Source organism: Natator depressus, chromosome 3 (assembly GCF_965152275.1).
Source record: "Natator depressus isolate rNatDep1 chromosome 3, rNatDep2.hap1, whole genome shotgun sequence".
NCBI classification, from domain to species: Eukaryota; Metazoa; Chordata; order Testudines; family Cheloniidae; genus Natator; species Natator depressus.
In genome coordinates, this window is record NC_134236.1 from 146,621,784 (window position 1) to 146,639,411 (window position 17,628).

The 17,628-nt window shown below is 43.9% G+C and overlaps 1 protein-coding gene across 2 annotated transcripts in view; it reads left to right on the forward strand.

Annotated features, from left to right (window-relative positions):
- VIT (vitrin) overlaps window positions 1–17,628 on the forward strand; it is an 82,675-nt gene that overhangs the window by 43,481 nt on the left and 21,566 nt on the right. The window contains exons 10-13 of one of the 2 annotated variants that reach the window (XM_074948993.1): window positions 4,761–4,799; window positions 4,890–4,946; window positions 5,593–5,655; window positions 9,921–9,968. In XM_074948993.1, the coding sequence (XP_074805094.1) occupies window positions 4,761–4,799; window positions 4,890–4,946; window positions 5,593–5,655; window positions 9,921–9,968 (207 nt within the window). The remainder of the gene's footprint in view (window positions 1–4,760; window positions 4,800–4,889; window positions 4,947–5,592; window positions 5,656–9,920; window positions 9,969–17,628) is intronic. The other variant, XM_074948994.1, reaches the window with a different exon arrangement.

Consider the following 17,628-nt stretch of genomic DNA (forward strand, 5'->3'; position numbering starts at 1 on the left):
AGTATTTAATTACTTAGCTGAGAAGAAAAAGAAACACATTTTCAAATGCTAGCAAGTTTCTCTAGACTGAGGACTGAAATCTGGCTTCTACTCAGTGAAAAGGAACATGCACTCTGCTCAGCGGAAAGAGTGGCAGACGTAACAGAACACCTTGGGCTCGGTTCTGCTCAGATACGCAGGTACAACTGTCCCTGAAGCCAATGGAAGTGGTGTCCATGTATCTGAAACCAAAATTGGGATGTTTTGTCTTGTTAAATAAGCTCCATAGAAATTAAGAGTAGCCATTCAGTATCCTACCACATGGGGGATGCAATGGTTATCTGCTAAGCTAATTCAAGTACTGAGAGCAAAATTCATTAAATTAAGTTGTGAATCCCACTGTATTACCTCATCACTGAGGTTCACCTTGAAAGCATGGGGAAGAAAAAAATAGCAAGGAGATGAAAGATGTTGATTCCTGGAGGCATTTATTCTAATGTGCAAATGTTCATCTCTAGGGCAGATTGTCATGTGAGGAGTTGTGCTGCAGTGAAAGACCTTTATGGAATTCTGGCTCAGTCTGGCTCTCCATTCTCTTCTACACCAGGGCATCTCTTCTGGGCCATTATAGTTCCACTTTCACTTCACACCTTCATTCCCCCTTTGGGGACCCACAAAATTTGGTGGCCTTGTGCAGTGCCTGTGCGCTCTCTCCAACTGGATTATGCTCCTGCTCTGCACGAAGATGGAAAGAGGGCCATAAATCCAGATACTCAAAAGGTATTTTGGTGTCTAATTCTCATTGATTTCCCCTAAATACCTTTGAGGATCTGGGCTGTAGTCTCTTAGGGACAGATTTACAAATGTATTTAATTGTGCTAAAATTCAGATAGGTGCCTAGTGGGATTTTCAAAAGCACCAAACCAAATGTCAATGGGATTAGGTGTCTAACTCCTTTTAGGAACCTTTATAAATTGCTCTAGGTGCCTGAATTCATCTTTAGATTCCTAAATACCTTTGTAAATCTGTTCCTTTGTGTGCTACTCCCTTTTCTGTTTCATGTTCATGCAGGGCAGGACACAATTTAGGCCACGTTTTCTTTAAAAAGGAAGTTAAAAGGCTTTTTGAGATCCCAAATCAGTAAGAGAATGTAGATTAAGGGTGAAATCCTAGCTTCATTGAAATCAATGGTAGTTTTGTCATGTACGTCAGTGGGGCTGGGATTTAATCCTGAGACTTTAAAATGTAATGTATTCGTGATTTTTATTTGTCTTTGATTAGTCTCCTGATCACATTTTAGATCCACGTTTCTTCTTAAATTTCTTGAAGGTTCCTAATGTGAATCTCTTCCCAAAAGAGAAAACGAGCTATACATGCAGAAAGATTATAAGGGCCCAGGGTGTGGGGCAATACCTCATCATGTGTCAGTGCTGAAGACCATGGGAGATATCCTGCTGTCAGGAACACAATTGGGACCAAACACATTAATATGATTTTTAGGACATTGCTAAGCATAGTATTTATACCCCAAATCTGACCTACTGCATCATTGTTATCATCTGGTGAGGATGTCTTCTGGATTCTAAATACTTCATTTTTCTAAAAATCAAACAATTGCCAAAAAAAATGTTAAAAGCCCCCATTTTTGTTTGATTATCACAGCTTCCCTCTCAGACGCCTCAGCCTTACATGCATTCAGGGCCCACTTTTAGGATGCAGACTGGAGCTTTTAAGGATGCCCAGCTTCACACCACAATCTGTCTGGTCCAAAATTTAAAAACAGTGGGATCCTGAAGAAACTGGAGAAGGAATCAAACACTCTCTTGTTTGTCCTGGCTAATGGGGACTCGCATCTGACCATCATGGTACATTGGTAACTTGCTTTCAAAAGGCACCTCCAGAGTAAACTTGCTTGGAACACAGTGTAGTTCAAACGATTACCACAATGGTTGCATCTATGAGAAAAAATGCTTTGCCACTACCAACCACTGGTATTGGGAAAAGTTTACATGATTAAACCAAAGGTGATTTGTGGCTGAGAGTCTCTCAGAAGAAAATACTCCTTGCTGCCCCTAACAGTCCTTGTATTTGTGCTTCCTTCCTTATATTCTTCCTTTTTTGTTTTCACCTTGCTTTCCTTGTCAGAAAAATATGAATTAACAAATAAACCTCAATATAAAAGTCCCAAATTTTAAATCTAAACATTGATTGTCTCAGTAGATTACATGGAAACAGGCAAAAAACAGCAGGGATGGGCCTGCTCCACTGCAGGCCCAATCTTGCATATGATTTAGGCACGACAAGTAGGGTTGCCAGGTGTCCGGTTTTCGACCAGAAAGTCCGGTTGAAAAGGGGACCTGGCCGTGACCGGTCAGATCTACTGACTGGACATCAAAAGCCTGGTTACTGCAGGTGGGTGATGGGGAGAAGGCACTGGGTCATCAACACACGCAAGTCCCTACTCAGCCGGGGCTGCTTCCTGCCTGCATATCCTGGGCAGGGAGGCTCTGCGACAGGGTCTGCAGCTCAGGAGCAGAGGGAGCCCGGCACGGGGAGGAGGAAGGGAGGTAGAGAGGCTCCAGCTATGAGGAAGGGGGAGAGCAGTGAATGATGCAGGAGAGAGACATGAGTAGGGGGTGGGGCCTGGAGGAGAAGGTGGAGCTGGGGGTGAAGTTTGGGGGGAAGAGGTGGAGCAGGGAGCGGGGCCTCTGAGGAAGGGGTGTGGTGGAGGGGAGTCTGGTTGTCAGCAATTAGAAAGTTGTCAACCCTAATGAGAGGGCTGCCTAATGCATGAATGTCAGTGTAAGATGCATACTTGGTAGGCCTGAAGTAGGCACTATTGGAATGCACCTAATAAATAAATAAACATACAAATTTAGGTGCTGTAGTAGGTCTTCTTACTCTGTAGATATTTCAGTACATAGGCACAGGGCTGGCTCCAGCATTTTTGGCCCCCCCCCCCCCCCCGGCAAAAAAAAAACCACACTTGCCGCCGAACGGGGAGGCCGAATTGCTGCCGAGCACAAAACACACGCTGACGGAGCGGCCGTCGAATTCCCACCCCCGCTGAGGGCGGATTGCCACCCCAGAGCCCGACGTCCTGCCACCCCTTTACATTTGCTGCCCCAGGCACCTGCTTGGTTCGCTGGTGCCTGGAGCCAGCCCTGCATAGGCCTCTAGGTTAGATGAGAATTTTCCAGTAAGGCTACTTTCTACTGATTCACATATTCCAGACAGGCCTTGCATTTGAGTAGGTGTAAGCCTTCCTAGAAGCAGAGGATCAAGATGAGAGCCCACTTGTGTAACAGTACCTACCTACACATTTGTGCTATTGAATAAGAACTCTCACCTGGCACTGGGGGAAAAAACCTGGAGTTTATTTTTGGACCTTGGCTCTTTCCCAAGATAATCCTAACCACTTACTCCTCCAGGGACTGCCTGCTGGCCCAGCTGCTGCCGTTCCTGCAGCCACTTCTCTGCTCCTTCTGTACACTGCTCTCAGGTGGCAGTCTCTCTCTCACTCCAGCTCCCGTTGCTGTGTATGGTCTTGCCGTTTTTCCCATTCCGGGTCACAACTTTCCCTGCTGCTCAGCTGTGCTGGCTGGGTTGGCCCATCCATCTCCACCTCTGTGCCCATGGCATATCTATCTTCCTCAGCAGCCACCATGACCGCTGGTTCATGCTCACCATAAGACTTGTCCCAACCACAGACTGGGATCAGTTTCCAGCCATGGGCTCTGACTAGCTCCCTGCACAGAATGCATTTTCCTGATTCTAGGCCTAGATTACAGTGTATTAGCTGTGTTCTGCCTGGTCATATTTAATCAAAGCATCCCAGAGCTGGTCTGCAGTTACACATTTAACATTAATTCCTGACTTTTCCCAAAGCTCCAGTAACTGGGCTTTACTGCCCTCTCTGCAGTTTGCAGTCATAGCACTCAGCTGAACAGCTTCTGCACCTGGTTAACTTTTGATCAGTTTCTTCTGGGGATTCACGTGTCTGACCGGCTGCCACCTGTTTGTCACAGACCTCTCCTTCTCATGCCACAGCCTCCTGCTTGTTCAGTGCTCCTTTTCAATAAACACTCACTTTGTAACACACTGCAGTGGTGCAGACTCCCTGGCTTGTCTTATATTTAAAAGAACAACCACCCTTGTAGGCACTGGAGCTATGATTTCAGATATAAATAGTTTCTGCCCCATTAGTTATTTATTGTCTGGTTATTTCTTTGGGCTTCCCCATCTGCCTATATCCATCTGTTGTCTCTTGTCTTATATTCAGACTGTAAATTCTTTGGGGCAGGGACCATCTCCGTTCTATGTTTCTACAGCACCGAGCATGATGAAGTCCTGGTCTTTGGCTGGGGCTCCTAGGTGATGCTGCAATACAAATACTTAATAAGAACAATAAAGATGGGGAAAGAGTTTAAATAAGGGTTATAATGGAAACCATGTCACAACCATAACTATCAAGTTGTTCCTGCAGCCCTACTGTCCTATACAAGTAACATTTCTAAATGTAAAGTGGCAAGTGTTAATTAACCTTCTCAGTAAAAAACAAAACAAAAACCAAGAACTATATATTTTTACTTTGCCCCCACATGAAACAACTTAAATGTATGAACAATAAGCACAAGCACATTGCTGCAGTATAAAGAAACTCCATATACACGTCATTAACTCTGACAAGTGCAAAATGAAACTCACTGAAAAGCCCAGATAATGACAGTCTTGAACTAAATATAGTCTAAATGACATTTTCCATTTTAATGTCTACTTAGGGCAGATTCAGGCTGCACAAGGAAGAGGCCAGAATCAAGGTATGTCCTTAAACTAATACAGACTTAGTAGATTTTATAATTAAAATTCTATTTAAGTTCTGTGCACTGACCAATAAAATGTTTTCAAAGCATTCAGGGGCACTTCACCCTATGCAAGTAACAGAAATATTCCTCGAGCTAATACAGGTAAAGGCTTTAAGTAACTTTTCAAATTTCTCTTTGTAGCAAATTATACCATTGGCATCTACTGAGAGTTAAATAATACAATATTGTTTCATCTTCTAAGCTTTTTTCCAGCAGTCTGCAATGCTAACAAACATCGCACTGATTATTGCATGGGAATATACTTAATTAATGAGGGCAACTTGTTTGGATAAAGAACAAAGAAATGAAAAGAATCTCATAATTGTTCTCTAAATATAATCTCTAACCATTCAACAAGGGCACATGTGCTATTGCTAAGCAGTCAGGGTTCACGGTCTGTAACCATGTCTCAGATGCCTTTCAATCTGGGGTTCCAGGGCCTAATCCTGAGAGCCACTGAGTGCCCTCAATGCCTAGCAGTCAAGTGAGCTTAGCAATTTTCAGAAGTCATTCTGCACCCTAGATTCAGGGATACAACTTCACTGAGAAGCATCCACCCTCACTAGATCTTAATTTGACCCTTTGTCTCAGTCTTTAAAGGTACTTCTTTGTTCACAGTTACTGTCTTCCTTTTCCATTTGTCTTTAAAAGAAATCAATGAGTATTACTTTCAGTTCCATTGTACACCCTGTAATCACATTCCTCTGTACTAACCAGTTGAAATTGAGCCTTGTGTCAAATCACACAGGTATTCAACGCCAAGAGCCTGTCGCAGCCTTCCGCAAACCTGCCGGGTCTCCAGTCCATCTCGGTAAGATCTACTGTTAGAAATTGGCTAAAGTCCCCTCATTTCCTTTCATTTCAAATGTTTGCCCTTCAAGGTAGGTTCATAAGTAACATTTCATGAAATTTTCAGGGTGATCCCATGAGACGTGTAGCAATTTGTCTACTGAACAGCTGTTCCATCATGCCACCATATTTGTGAATGTGAAACAAAGACTAGCTCAGTAACTGATGTGTTCTAGTGTAAAGTTGTGTGAATTAATGTCTCCCATGATGTTGGCAATTTCCTTTGTGAGTGTTCAAATTGTACGTCAAAAAGAGCAAGTGTCTGATACTCCTTCCCTTTGCTTCAATCTTCCTCCCCTCCTTTTCCTCTTCCCTAGCTTTTGCCCTGATATGTCCCCCCTCTGTCATACTTATTTGTTCTCTCCATCACATATATTCTCTGTCTTTTGTTTATCCCCTCTCTCCTTTTTGTTCTCCCCAATCCTCTCTCACACCTGCCAAAATTGGTGTAGGGGAGGTGTGGAGAAAGCCTGGGACCCAGCCCGCACTACCTGCCCCCATGTGCTGCTGGTGCAGATGAGCTACTTAGGGAGATGTCACTCCCAGCTGGGCCCAGATTCTCGGATTCCACATGGATGTGACACCATGTGTGGGGGAAGGTTGGCTCAAAGGGGCAGAACTAAAATCGGCAGGAGTCATGTCATGGGGACTGAAGGAGCTGCAGGTGTTCCAGTCTGGGAGAACCTGCCCCTAAGGAGGAGGGGGCATGATGCTGAGAGTTGTTTGTTGTGAAGAAGGTATTTTATTTCTGCTAATATTTTTGTTCAAACATCCTAATGTTTCTCCAAGGCAGTTACAAAACAGGAGTTCCATATCATGAATGATGATGTTGTTTTAATCACAAGGAAAACAACCAACCCCCCCAAAAATCAGTCTTTGATTCTTGTTGTATTCCCAAAAAGTCCCCATCTTCATCTTTTTCAACACCAGTTTTGGCATCTCAAAATTGTTGCTTCCAGCCAACTTCAGCACATGATTGAAGGGAAGCTACTGGCCCACTCCATGCTGTCTTGGAATGAAGTTTTGTTTTTTCTTGATCACACAAGGTAAGCACACAGTTCTTGTGGAACAACCAGGAGCAGTTCTGCAGTCTTGGCCTGATGCTTGAGGAGTTTTTTGTCATTAGCCCACTCACACTTGTTTAAGCTGACATCCATCCAGATAAATCCATTTTCCTGCCAAGCTTCTTCCTACACTTCTTCAGGAATTTCATCTCTGCCAAGCAACTGATAATGACCAAACTCTTCTTGTAGTCCTTTACACTCTCAAGAACTTAAACTTGGATTTAAAAAAAAGCCATAACCCACCATCACCACAAAATTGTTTTTATAGTATTCAAAACTCAAAAACCCTAATCTTGCTGCAGTCCAAAAGTCAACAAACTGAGACTTCACACCCACTTGATCTTTTATGGGTAGGCTGTGTTATATTCATGGAATACACACAGACAATTTAGATGAAAACATCAAATACTCTTCCTGGAAGGTTGCAATGTAACACTACTCTTATGCTTAGACTCCTGGACAACACACAGTAATTAAACACAGAAAGGGACAAAGCAGGCTGCTCCCTAACTCAAAGAGGCACTACTCACCCCACCTTGTTCTGGGCTAGTTCTTTCCAGACTGATTATCATCATACACTTTCCTACAGAACAACCCGAGCCTGCAGTCAGGACAAGGAAACCCCCACTACCACTCTTAAAGTAACAGCTTGCAATTTCAACAAAGTCCTCAATATACCACAGATTGTTCAGAGCATACTGGACAGTTGTCATGTAATAAATCCTGGCTCCTTTCAAGAATTTTAATTTTTGTTTCTCAGGGATGTGAATTTCATCTAGAAATTTCCTTATCATCCATTTTCTTATAAGCCCAAGGAATAAGACATTATTGTCAACCTGCTCCTCTCTCTGAGATTTAAGGATTGTCCCATTTGCAATCAGCCCACTCAATTTTTGTCATTTATCACGTGTATATAAAAAAAAATGAGTGTTTGTAAAGGAAAAAGGGAGGGACCACTCCTCGGTAGAAACTTGTTAAAGAATATGAGCACTGAAACACTGCCTGAAGGAGCAGTAGACAGAGCTCAGTCATAAGGGTTTGGAATGATCTGTGAGGTTCTTGAAACAAACAATCTGTTTTGTCATCATCTGAGTGGAAGTAGCTCTTAAGTAGGGTATATCCAGAGAAACTCCAACCGTACTCCCTTTTTTTCCTTCTTGCATTTCTGCCACATCTCAAGTGCAGGGACAAAAATTTCTTGTGATTCACAACAAAAATACAGACAGTCAGTGGGATGATCTTTACCATGTCAGAATCATTTGAAGCATCTGTGCTACTGCGAAGAACCCATCAGTGGTGAGACTGAACAATGCAGAAGAGTCAAAGAGCCAGTGCTCCATTCAAAAATACATGAAGGCTGGGTGTGGGCTTGAGCACAAGCATAGCCCTTAACAATGAGATGGTTGTGGAAACAAATATTTTGTTTGTGAGGCTGGTACATTCCTTTGTACCAACCAACTGTCCACTTTTACTTCAGCTCATTTTGTCTGGTCATAGTGAGTGTGGAAGGGCAGGTTAGTTCCATGTGGGATGCAGCTCCAATAAGTTTTAAATTTTAAAACATCTTTTTTCCCCTGGACATGCACAGCTGATGTGTTTGTAGAACAGATTACATGTGAAGAATGCACTCTTTCCCCTGATGGGATGAAAGAGTGGCCTTTCAAAGACTCAGCTGTGCTCGAGTTTTGTTTTGTGTGAACCTTTCCCTTTGGAGCCCTATGAAGATTCCATAAGACAAAGTAAGACAAAGTACAAAGCTTGCTAAGCTTTGCTAAGACAAAGCTTTGCTAAGACAAAGTACAAAGCTTGTTTTGCTGGAAGTCATTGCTCACCTCCACAACAAAAATTGACACACAAGTTTGGCAGTCTATTAACAAATGATCAATACATGACATGACTGCAGCCAGGTTCACCACCCACTGCCTAAGCCCTTCTGCAGCCTTTGCAGTCCCCCTGCAGTCTAACTCACCCATTTCCCATGCGCACTAAGACTCACCTCTGCTGCCATACCTACAGAACTGCAAATTGATTATGCCCAGGCTGATGATGAGCAGTGACTGTTCCTCTTCCCCTTCCTTCCATCTCCTGCTCCCCGACTCAGTCCCCCATTTCCTTCTTGCCCTCCTTCTCCCCACCCCAAATAAAAACACAACATTGAAACAAAACTCATTGTTTGCGTGGTATATCCCTGTCCTAACCCTTCATTGGTTCTTGAGTCTTTTAGGTTCTAAACTCTGCAGAGCCAGGACTGTGTCTCTGTGTTTGAACAATGCTCAGTACAATGAGGTCATGGGGGCTTGAAGACCTTTATTGGGGGTGAAAGACTACCAAGATTCCCTTCCCAGCAGCCCACTGCCCCATATCTTCCCTTACCTGCAGCCCGTTCCCCGCTTCACAAGGACAAACAAGTGCCCTTCTCAAAGATGGTTGACTTAGGGACCTAGGAGTGACAGTGCTCAAATGCTTAAGATTCACAGGTTTATGCCAGAGACAAAACCACAAAGCATGAGTGTCCATCAAAAAATGGTGAGAAATTTGGTAGTTCAGGGGAAATGGTGGGGAGGAAGGATGCTTTCAGGGATTCTTCATGGAGGGCTAGGTAGCAGCATTTTATGATGGACATAGGGATGGTGTCTAACGTGCTCACCTAGCCTGAGCCACTTGCACCATCTCACCCGACTGTTAGCTCATCCAAGTGGCCAAAAACCAGGACAAAACATTATTTTCTATTAAAGTTATACAGTGCCCTGAGAACAGAGGCAGTCTTGTATTTAGTTATACAAACAGAGGTGGTGGTGTTCATCACATTCCTGCCTGTTGGGGTCTGAGCAGGAATCTGCTCATCTCTTTGGTTTTGGAAGGTTTGAGGTAGAACAGGAGTCGATATTATTATGGGAGTCAGCAGGGCAGGGGCTTGTTTGGTGGAACATTTTTTGCTGACCTGGCCAAAAGAAAAATTGCTAAGGCCAGCCTTGTCCCAATGTTAATATAAGTGAATATGAAAAGAACAAAACTGATCTAAAGAGATGTGCTTTAATACAGAGGGAGAAGATAAGAGACTACTAAATAAGGCTTGAAATGTGTTCACTGCAAAGTGGTTTGTAACTTCCCATAATTCCATGCTTTTAAGTAATAATTTCTCTTCTCTTTTTGTGCTTGAAAGCTTTGGAAACTGAATTGTGGAAACCTGGATCAAGCCTTTTTGACACAGGTAAATATTTAACACAATAAACACAACAGATCCACCAGCAACTACACTGGGAATAATCAGCATTCTACACCCTTGTGGAGAAGTAACACTTTTAAGAAGGCCCACGGCACTAACGGTAATAACTTCCACTTACAGGAATTATGATATACAATGACAAATGTGGCTTTCAGTTTATCTCTGGTTGGTTGAAACTGCCCTGGGGGGCCCTGTGCTTCCATCAGTCTCAGGCAAGGCCCATTCCAGGAACAGAACTGATGAGGTCTGGAGAGAGTAGCAAACCATGCTGCAAAAGGGGGTTCTAGCTACTGAAAAAAGGGGCCTAAATGAACACTGTATTTCTTGGAAAATGCAGGCGCATGATGATAATCTGCAGAGAGTCAGGCTGCCAACACCAAGAAAGGAGATTGATCAATTAGTCTAATATAAGAGGTTATAATGAAACACAAACTGAACACATGGAAAACTCCTGAAAGTAAAACTATGATGTTATGGAATAGTGTCCCAAGGGAATTATTATTTAACTTTTATCTTGCAGTGGTGCCTAGAGCTCAAACAGGCCAGGGCCCCATCCTGCTCGGTGCTGTACGAACATTTAGAAAATGACAAGCTCTGCTTCAAAAAGCTTATGATCTGAAATAGACAAGACACAGTGGGGTGGATGAGACAAAAAAGCGAGTTGGAAGCAGGGTAACAAAAATAGGATTTGCAGAATTTGTAGCCTATTGGGCATGATTATCAAAACTTAATGCCTTCCTGGAATTTATGGAAGTCCGTATTCCTTGAGACATTTAAAAGTTGGGTCACGCAAAACACTAGATTCATGGATTCCAAGGCCAGAAGGGATCACTGTGATCATCTAGTCTGACCTCCTATACAATACAGGCCTTAGAACTTCCCCAAAACAATTCCCAGAGCATAGCTTTTAGAAAAACATCCAATCTTGATTTTAAAATGGTCAGTGATGGAGAATCCACCACAACCCTTGAAAAGTTGTTCCAATGGCTGATTATTCTCTCTCTCAAAAATGTACACCTTATTTCCAGTCTGAATTTGTCAAGCTTCATCTTCCAGTTAATTGATTGTGTTATATTAGATGATATCATAGGGAATAGTCCTGCCCTGGCATGGGGGTGGACCATATAATCTAATAGATCTTTTCCATCTCTAATGTCTATGATTCATTGGTCTCCCCTTTGTGAAACTCTGCCTTGTAAGCCCAATTTTCAAGAGTTTTTTATTTGAAAGTTCTAATTACTTCAGAGCTGAGATATAAATTAGACTTGCATTAGCTCCAATGAGTGGCAGAGCATGTGCACATTAGAATGAAAACTCAGAACCTGAGGCAGGAGAGGTGATTCTATAGCCCTAACTACGTATCACTGTGTGGATGAACAGGTTTTCCTGACTCAGAGAGGGCAGGCTGCGTTGGAGAGAGAACATTTTACTGCATATTATAGGCAAGTTCTGTGTGTCTGTTTGGAATGAGCTGCAGCACAGTGGCTAGTGGTGAGGATTTGTATTTGGAGACAAAAATGAGAGGTTCCTTTTAAACTTGATGAAAACACATTGGGGCGGTCTTATTTGTACTTTCTCTGTAACCCAAATGTGTGTGTAGACTAGTGATAAAGTCTGATGAATTCAGAGTGTCACTTCAAAGGCATGGTTTCTAGTTTGCATGCATCAACTGCTGTCGTATGTAAATGAATGGAAGTTTAATGAGCATGGACAGCTGTGACAATCCAGTGAAGGAAAATCTAATTAGCATGGAGTGAGCTGCCCATACAGTGAGCTGAAATTCCCATGGCAACAACAAAATTAAATTGGGGCTGGCAGAACCAGGAGGCCCACAGGAACTGACCATCTCCCCAATTAGCAAGGAGAAATATTTGGTAGGCGGCATTATTGTTCCATAGAAAATAAATCAGTCAGCTGACCCACAACCTTCCATAAATGTTAAATTCACATGACTAGGTTTGGATTGTAGGTAACTACAGAGCTATCTCAGCTGGGCACGCATGTGGAGTACAGAGCCTTCCTTAAGTGCAGATCAGGTGATGAGGCACTTAACTATGAATCTGACTAAGGCCACGTCTACACTACCGACCAGATCGGCAGGTAGTGATTGATCTATCGGGGATCGATTTATCACGACTAGTGTAGACGCGATAAATCGATCCCCGATCGCTCTGCTGTCGACTCTGGAACTCCACCAGGGCGAGAGGCGGAAGCGGAGTCGACGGGGGAGCGGCGACCATCGATCCCGCGCCGCAAGGACGAGAAGTAAGTGATTCTAAGTCGATCTAAGATACGTCAACTTCAGCTATGCTATTCTCATAGCTGAAGTTGCGTATCTTAAGATCGATCCCCCTCCCTAGTGTAGACCAGGCATTAGCTGCAAAATTTGGGGGTGTAGATAGGATGGTAAGTGTTCATAATTAATTACTCCATAGTGTTATACTCAATCTGTTGTGCAAGTATGGTGTATTGAGTGCCTTTCACATACAATGATACACAGTTAGTACACATTACACACATGTGGCCACGACTGCAGAAAAAGTGTGATGTTGTTTGAGATATATGATGTGACCATGTAATTGAAGACAGCAGTGGAATGCATACACACAGGTAGGCAAGGGGAAGGCTAAGGAACCTTAATGTTGTTGTTTCATGACTTGTAAGTGCAGTTTACAAATTGAGGCTCTGGTCCTGCCATCAAGTATGCACTTATGTTTTTGCAGGCTTGGTCCCAAGTCTTTGCACCTTGTGTTACTCATTTACACCTAGGCAAAGCAAGTGCAAAGCTGGTGCCCTACCAGTTCAGAAGGGCAACTTTTTATTTTCACTGTGCACAGATTTCTGACTCCAAAAGGTGCACAGCAGTGGAGAATCAGGCCCTTCATGAGACCAATGCAAAGCAAGAGGTCAGTGTAGTGTTTACCCAGGCTCATAATGTGACCAAAGGATAGCCAGTTTTCAGGAAAGTCTTCAATGACCCTTTTCCCCAGTGAGGACTACTTCCTTTTCCAAATTTCAGCTGTCTACGCCCACCTGCTGCACAAGAGCTGTTCAAAACAAGGTTGCAATTTTTTCATAGTAGGATAAGTATTTTACCATTTGCTCTGTAAAATACGATGGAAACCAGTTTTGCTGAGAGTTTCAACAAGTATTCTTCTTCAGGGAGGGACGAAACTGAAAAATCTGAGCCCCAAAGTGAACATTTTTTTTAAAAATGACTATCAACACCTGAAAACAGGGTGAGAATGGAAACAGTCATGCCCCCTTTAGGGGAGTGGTTAGTTGCTGCTCCCAAAGTAATGAATTCCCTCCTCTGCTGAATTCTCTGCCACAGTGTGCCTTTTCTGATCCAAATCCCCTTTGTGTTGTCACTTTATTGCTTTCTTCTTAGAATTTGAACTGAACACCGCAGTCCCTTCATTTTAGAAAGTCCCTTGTAGCTCAACTGTTTGCTGCTTTCCGACCATTTGCTGGGTCCTAGGCTTTTGTGCCTGCCTTGGCCTCAGTGGCTCACAGCCCCCAGCTCCTTGCCCAGCCCCTCTCCTACCTCCTACAGAGCTGTCAAACAAAGACCCACATAGAAACGTACCAACTGCTCTTATTTTCAGTCACTCATCAGTCTAAGTCCAGAGTTTGTGATCCCCTCTGTAATCTCCTTTCATTTCCTCCCTCTGGAAAGCTGCTGCTCTCTTCTCTCACCTGTTCTGTTTAAATAAGGTTACATGAATTCTGTTGTGTTTTGATTATTTGTAGACCATCCATGGGGGAACGTGACACTCTTCACACTTCCTGTGTTACTTGGAGGGTTATTACTGTGGCTGTGTCTACACTACAGCAGTTACAGTGGTGCAGCTGCGCCGCTCGTGCGCTTCTGGTGAAGACACTTTAAGCCAACAGGAGAGAGCTCTCCCATTGGCTTAATAACGCCTGCCTCCGCGAGAGTCAGTAGCTATATCGGCGGGAGAAGCTCTCCCGCTGACATAGCGCTGTCCACACTGGTGTTCACGCCAGTCGGTGTAATTTACATCACCCATGGGTGTGGCTTATTCACACCCCCGAGTGATGTAAATTATACCAAAGTAATTTGTAGTGTAGACCTAGCCTCTATTTGTTTTTCTTTAAAGCCAATTAGCCATTCCTGTGACTGCCATATTAAACTCTGGTGTCTGCCCTTTTCAATTAACAAGTGATCAGGGTCTGCCTGCCCTGCCCACTCCTCTGCAGCTTGCCTTTGTGACAGGTAGGATGATGTGCTGTTACTGCCAAACACCAGACTGACTTCTGGGGGTCTGGCTTTAAAGGAATGAAGTCCTTACATCGATGATTCTGTTAGCCTACACTGCGGACCCTTCTGCCACTTCCACTGGGATTCAGGGTCGAGGAGGCTCTGATAATGATAGATAGGGCAGAGCTGAGCAGATCTGACAGACAGTACTCCAGGCTGGGACACTGCAGCAGTGAACTACAGCCTTCTCCCTCTTGACCCTACTCCTGAGCCAGCTCCCTATGGGAGTCATGGAATCTGACTGTAGACTGGGAACCAAGCCTTGTATGCTTATGGGAGCGGGGTCAAAAACAGCCCCTACAGCTGGTAGGGGAGCATACTGATGGAAAACCAGAGGCACATGGGGTAGACTAGGCCTGGGGGCCAATTCCAAAGAAAGATGCAGACACACAGAGACCTACCCAAAGGCACAGGGAACATGTCACTGCTTGAGGCTGAGGATCAGATTTGCTACCAGTCAGCCACCAATAGTCCCTGCTTGAATGGCTCATTCCTTTTCCTTACCTTGGCATCAGTTCCCTGACACCTGCTCCTCTCTTTCCCACAGGTGACTCAAGATCAAGCTGGTCAAGGGGGAAAGTAGTAAGAAGAGATGCCACCAGGGGCTCTCAAACTGATCCTTTGTCTAGAGGAGGATCAGATTCCTTGCACCCTTTCGTGTTTCCTGTATGTAGAGTTGCCAGCCCTCCAGGATTGTCCTGGGATCTCTAGGAGTTAGAGGTTAATCTTTTATGTCATGTGTTCAAAGCTCCAGGAATACGTCCAACGAAAACTGGCAACCCTACCTGGAGGAGAGTGGGTATTTCTTTTTGGAAGCAGTTTCTTTGTTCCCATCAGACTTTTTGTCCCATATTCCCCTTTAGACCAGTGAGTAGGTTTTGGCCCTCCTTCTGTAAGTATGGAGGTCCTTCCCATCCTCCCATATTAGATATTTTGGACTGAAATCTATTTGTGATTGTTATGGTAGAGTCACCAGGTTGTGCTGTTAAACGTGATCTTCCAAGTAGTTTTTTGTTAGTGTGGGAGCAAATGTTCAGTCTTGGGAGACTTGCTGTGTTGTTGTTGGTTATGCAAGCTTCTGGACAGAGCAAATTTATGCCAGCAGCAGCAGAGTTTGCTCTTTGCCTTGGTCTCTGATTAGAGTCAGTTCTTGAAACTTATTTGTTTCTAGGAATGAGGCATTAGTGTTGGGCCAAGATTCCTGAAAGAAGGGCTTGCCTATTGCTGTTTGACTATCCCTGTACCACCCCTGGTGTCAATAAAACAAGTTACACATACTCTTTGTCACTGATTTCCACTGAGAGTGACAACAATGAAACAGGAACAACTGTCTGAGTTTGTGAATGGTTTTGGCCGATTTTATTTTAAAATTCTTCTGCAAAGATGGTTATGGCTGCAGAGTCCGCTGTGTGTCATGAGACTAGTGAGCTAACAGTTGGGGGATATACATTTAGTACTAAAAAGAAAAGGAGTACTTGTGGCACCTTAGAGACTAACAAATTTATTTGAGCATAAGCTTTCGTGAGCTACAGCTCACTTCATCGGATGCATTCAGTGGGGAGATTTATATACACAGAGAACATGAAACGTTGGGTGTTACCATACACAATATAATCAGAGTGATCACTTAAGGTGAGCTATTACCAGCAGGAGAGTGGGGAGGGGGGAACCTTTTGTAGTGATAATCAAGGTGGGCCATTTCCAGCAGTTGACAAGAATCAGCGGCACTACTATGGGTACCCGCATGGCCCCACAGTATGCCAACATTTTTATGGCTGACTGAGAACAACGCTTCCTCAGCTCTCATCTCCTAACGCCCCTACTCTACTTGCGCTACATTGATGACATCTTCATCATCTGGACCCATGGAAAAGAAGCCCTTGAGGAATTCCACCATGATTTCAACAATTTCCATCCCACCATCAACCTCAGCCTGGACCAGTCCACACAAGAGGTCCACTTCCTGGACACTACGGTGCTAATAAGCGATGGTCACATAAACACCACCCTATACCAGAAACCTACTGACCGCTATTCCTACCTTCATGCCTCCAGCTTTCATCCAGACCACACCACACGATCCATTGTCTACAGCCAAGCTCTACGATACAACCGCATTTGCTCCAACCCCTCAGACAGAGACAAACACCTACAAGATCTCTATCAAGCATTCTTACAAGTACAATATCCACCTGCTGAAGTGAAGAAACAGATTGACAGAGCCAGAAGAGTACCCAAAAGTCACCTACTACAGGACAGGCACAACAATGAAAATAACAGAACGCCACTAGCCATCACCTTCAGCCCCCAACTAAAACCTCTCCAACGCATCATCAAGGATTTACAACCTATCCTGAAGGACGACCCATCACTCTCACAGATCTTGGGAGACAGGCCAGTCCTTGCTTACAGACAGCCCCCCAACCTGAAGCAAACACTCACCAGCAACCACACACCACACAACAGAACCACTAACCCAGGAACCTATCCTTGCAACAAAGCCTGTTGCCAACTGTGTCCACATATCTATTCAGGGGACACCATCACAGGGCCTAATCACATCAGCCACACTATCAGAGGCTCGTTCACCTGCACATCTACCAATGTGATATATGCCATCATGTGCCAGCAATGCCCCTCTGCCATGTACATTGGTCAAACTGGACAGTCTCTACGTAAAAGAATAAATGGACACAAATCAGACGTCAAGAATTATAACATTCAAAAACCAGTCGGAGAACACTTCAGTCTCTCTGGTCACTCGATTACAGACCCAAAAGTGGCAATACTTCAACAAAAAAAACTTCAAAAACAGACTCCAACGAGAGACTGCTGAATTGGAATTAATTTGCAAACTGGATACAATTAACTTAGGCTTGAATAGAGACTGGGAGTGGATGGGTCACTACACAAAGTAAAACTATTTCCCCGTGTTTATTTCCCCCCCTCCACCCCCCACTGTTCCTCAGGCATTCTTGTCAACTGCTGGAAATGGCCCACCTTGATTATCACTACAAAAGGTTTTCTACCCCCCCACCCCCCGCTCTCCTGCTGGTATTAGCTCATCTTAAGTGATCACTCTGGTTACAGTGTGTATGGTAACACCCATTGTTTCATGTTCTCTATGTATATAAATCTCCCCACTGTATTTTCCACTGAATGCATCCGATGAAGTGAGCTGTAGCTCACGAAAGCTTATGCTCAAATAAATTTGTTAGTCTCTAAGGTGCCACAAGTCCTCCTGTTCTTTTTGCGAATACAAACTAACACGGCTGCTACTCTGAAACCTGACATTTAGTACTGTTTACCAGGAAGAAACAAAAGGAGCAAGTGGAAGAGCATTTGTTGTCAGTTGCCGCT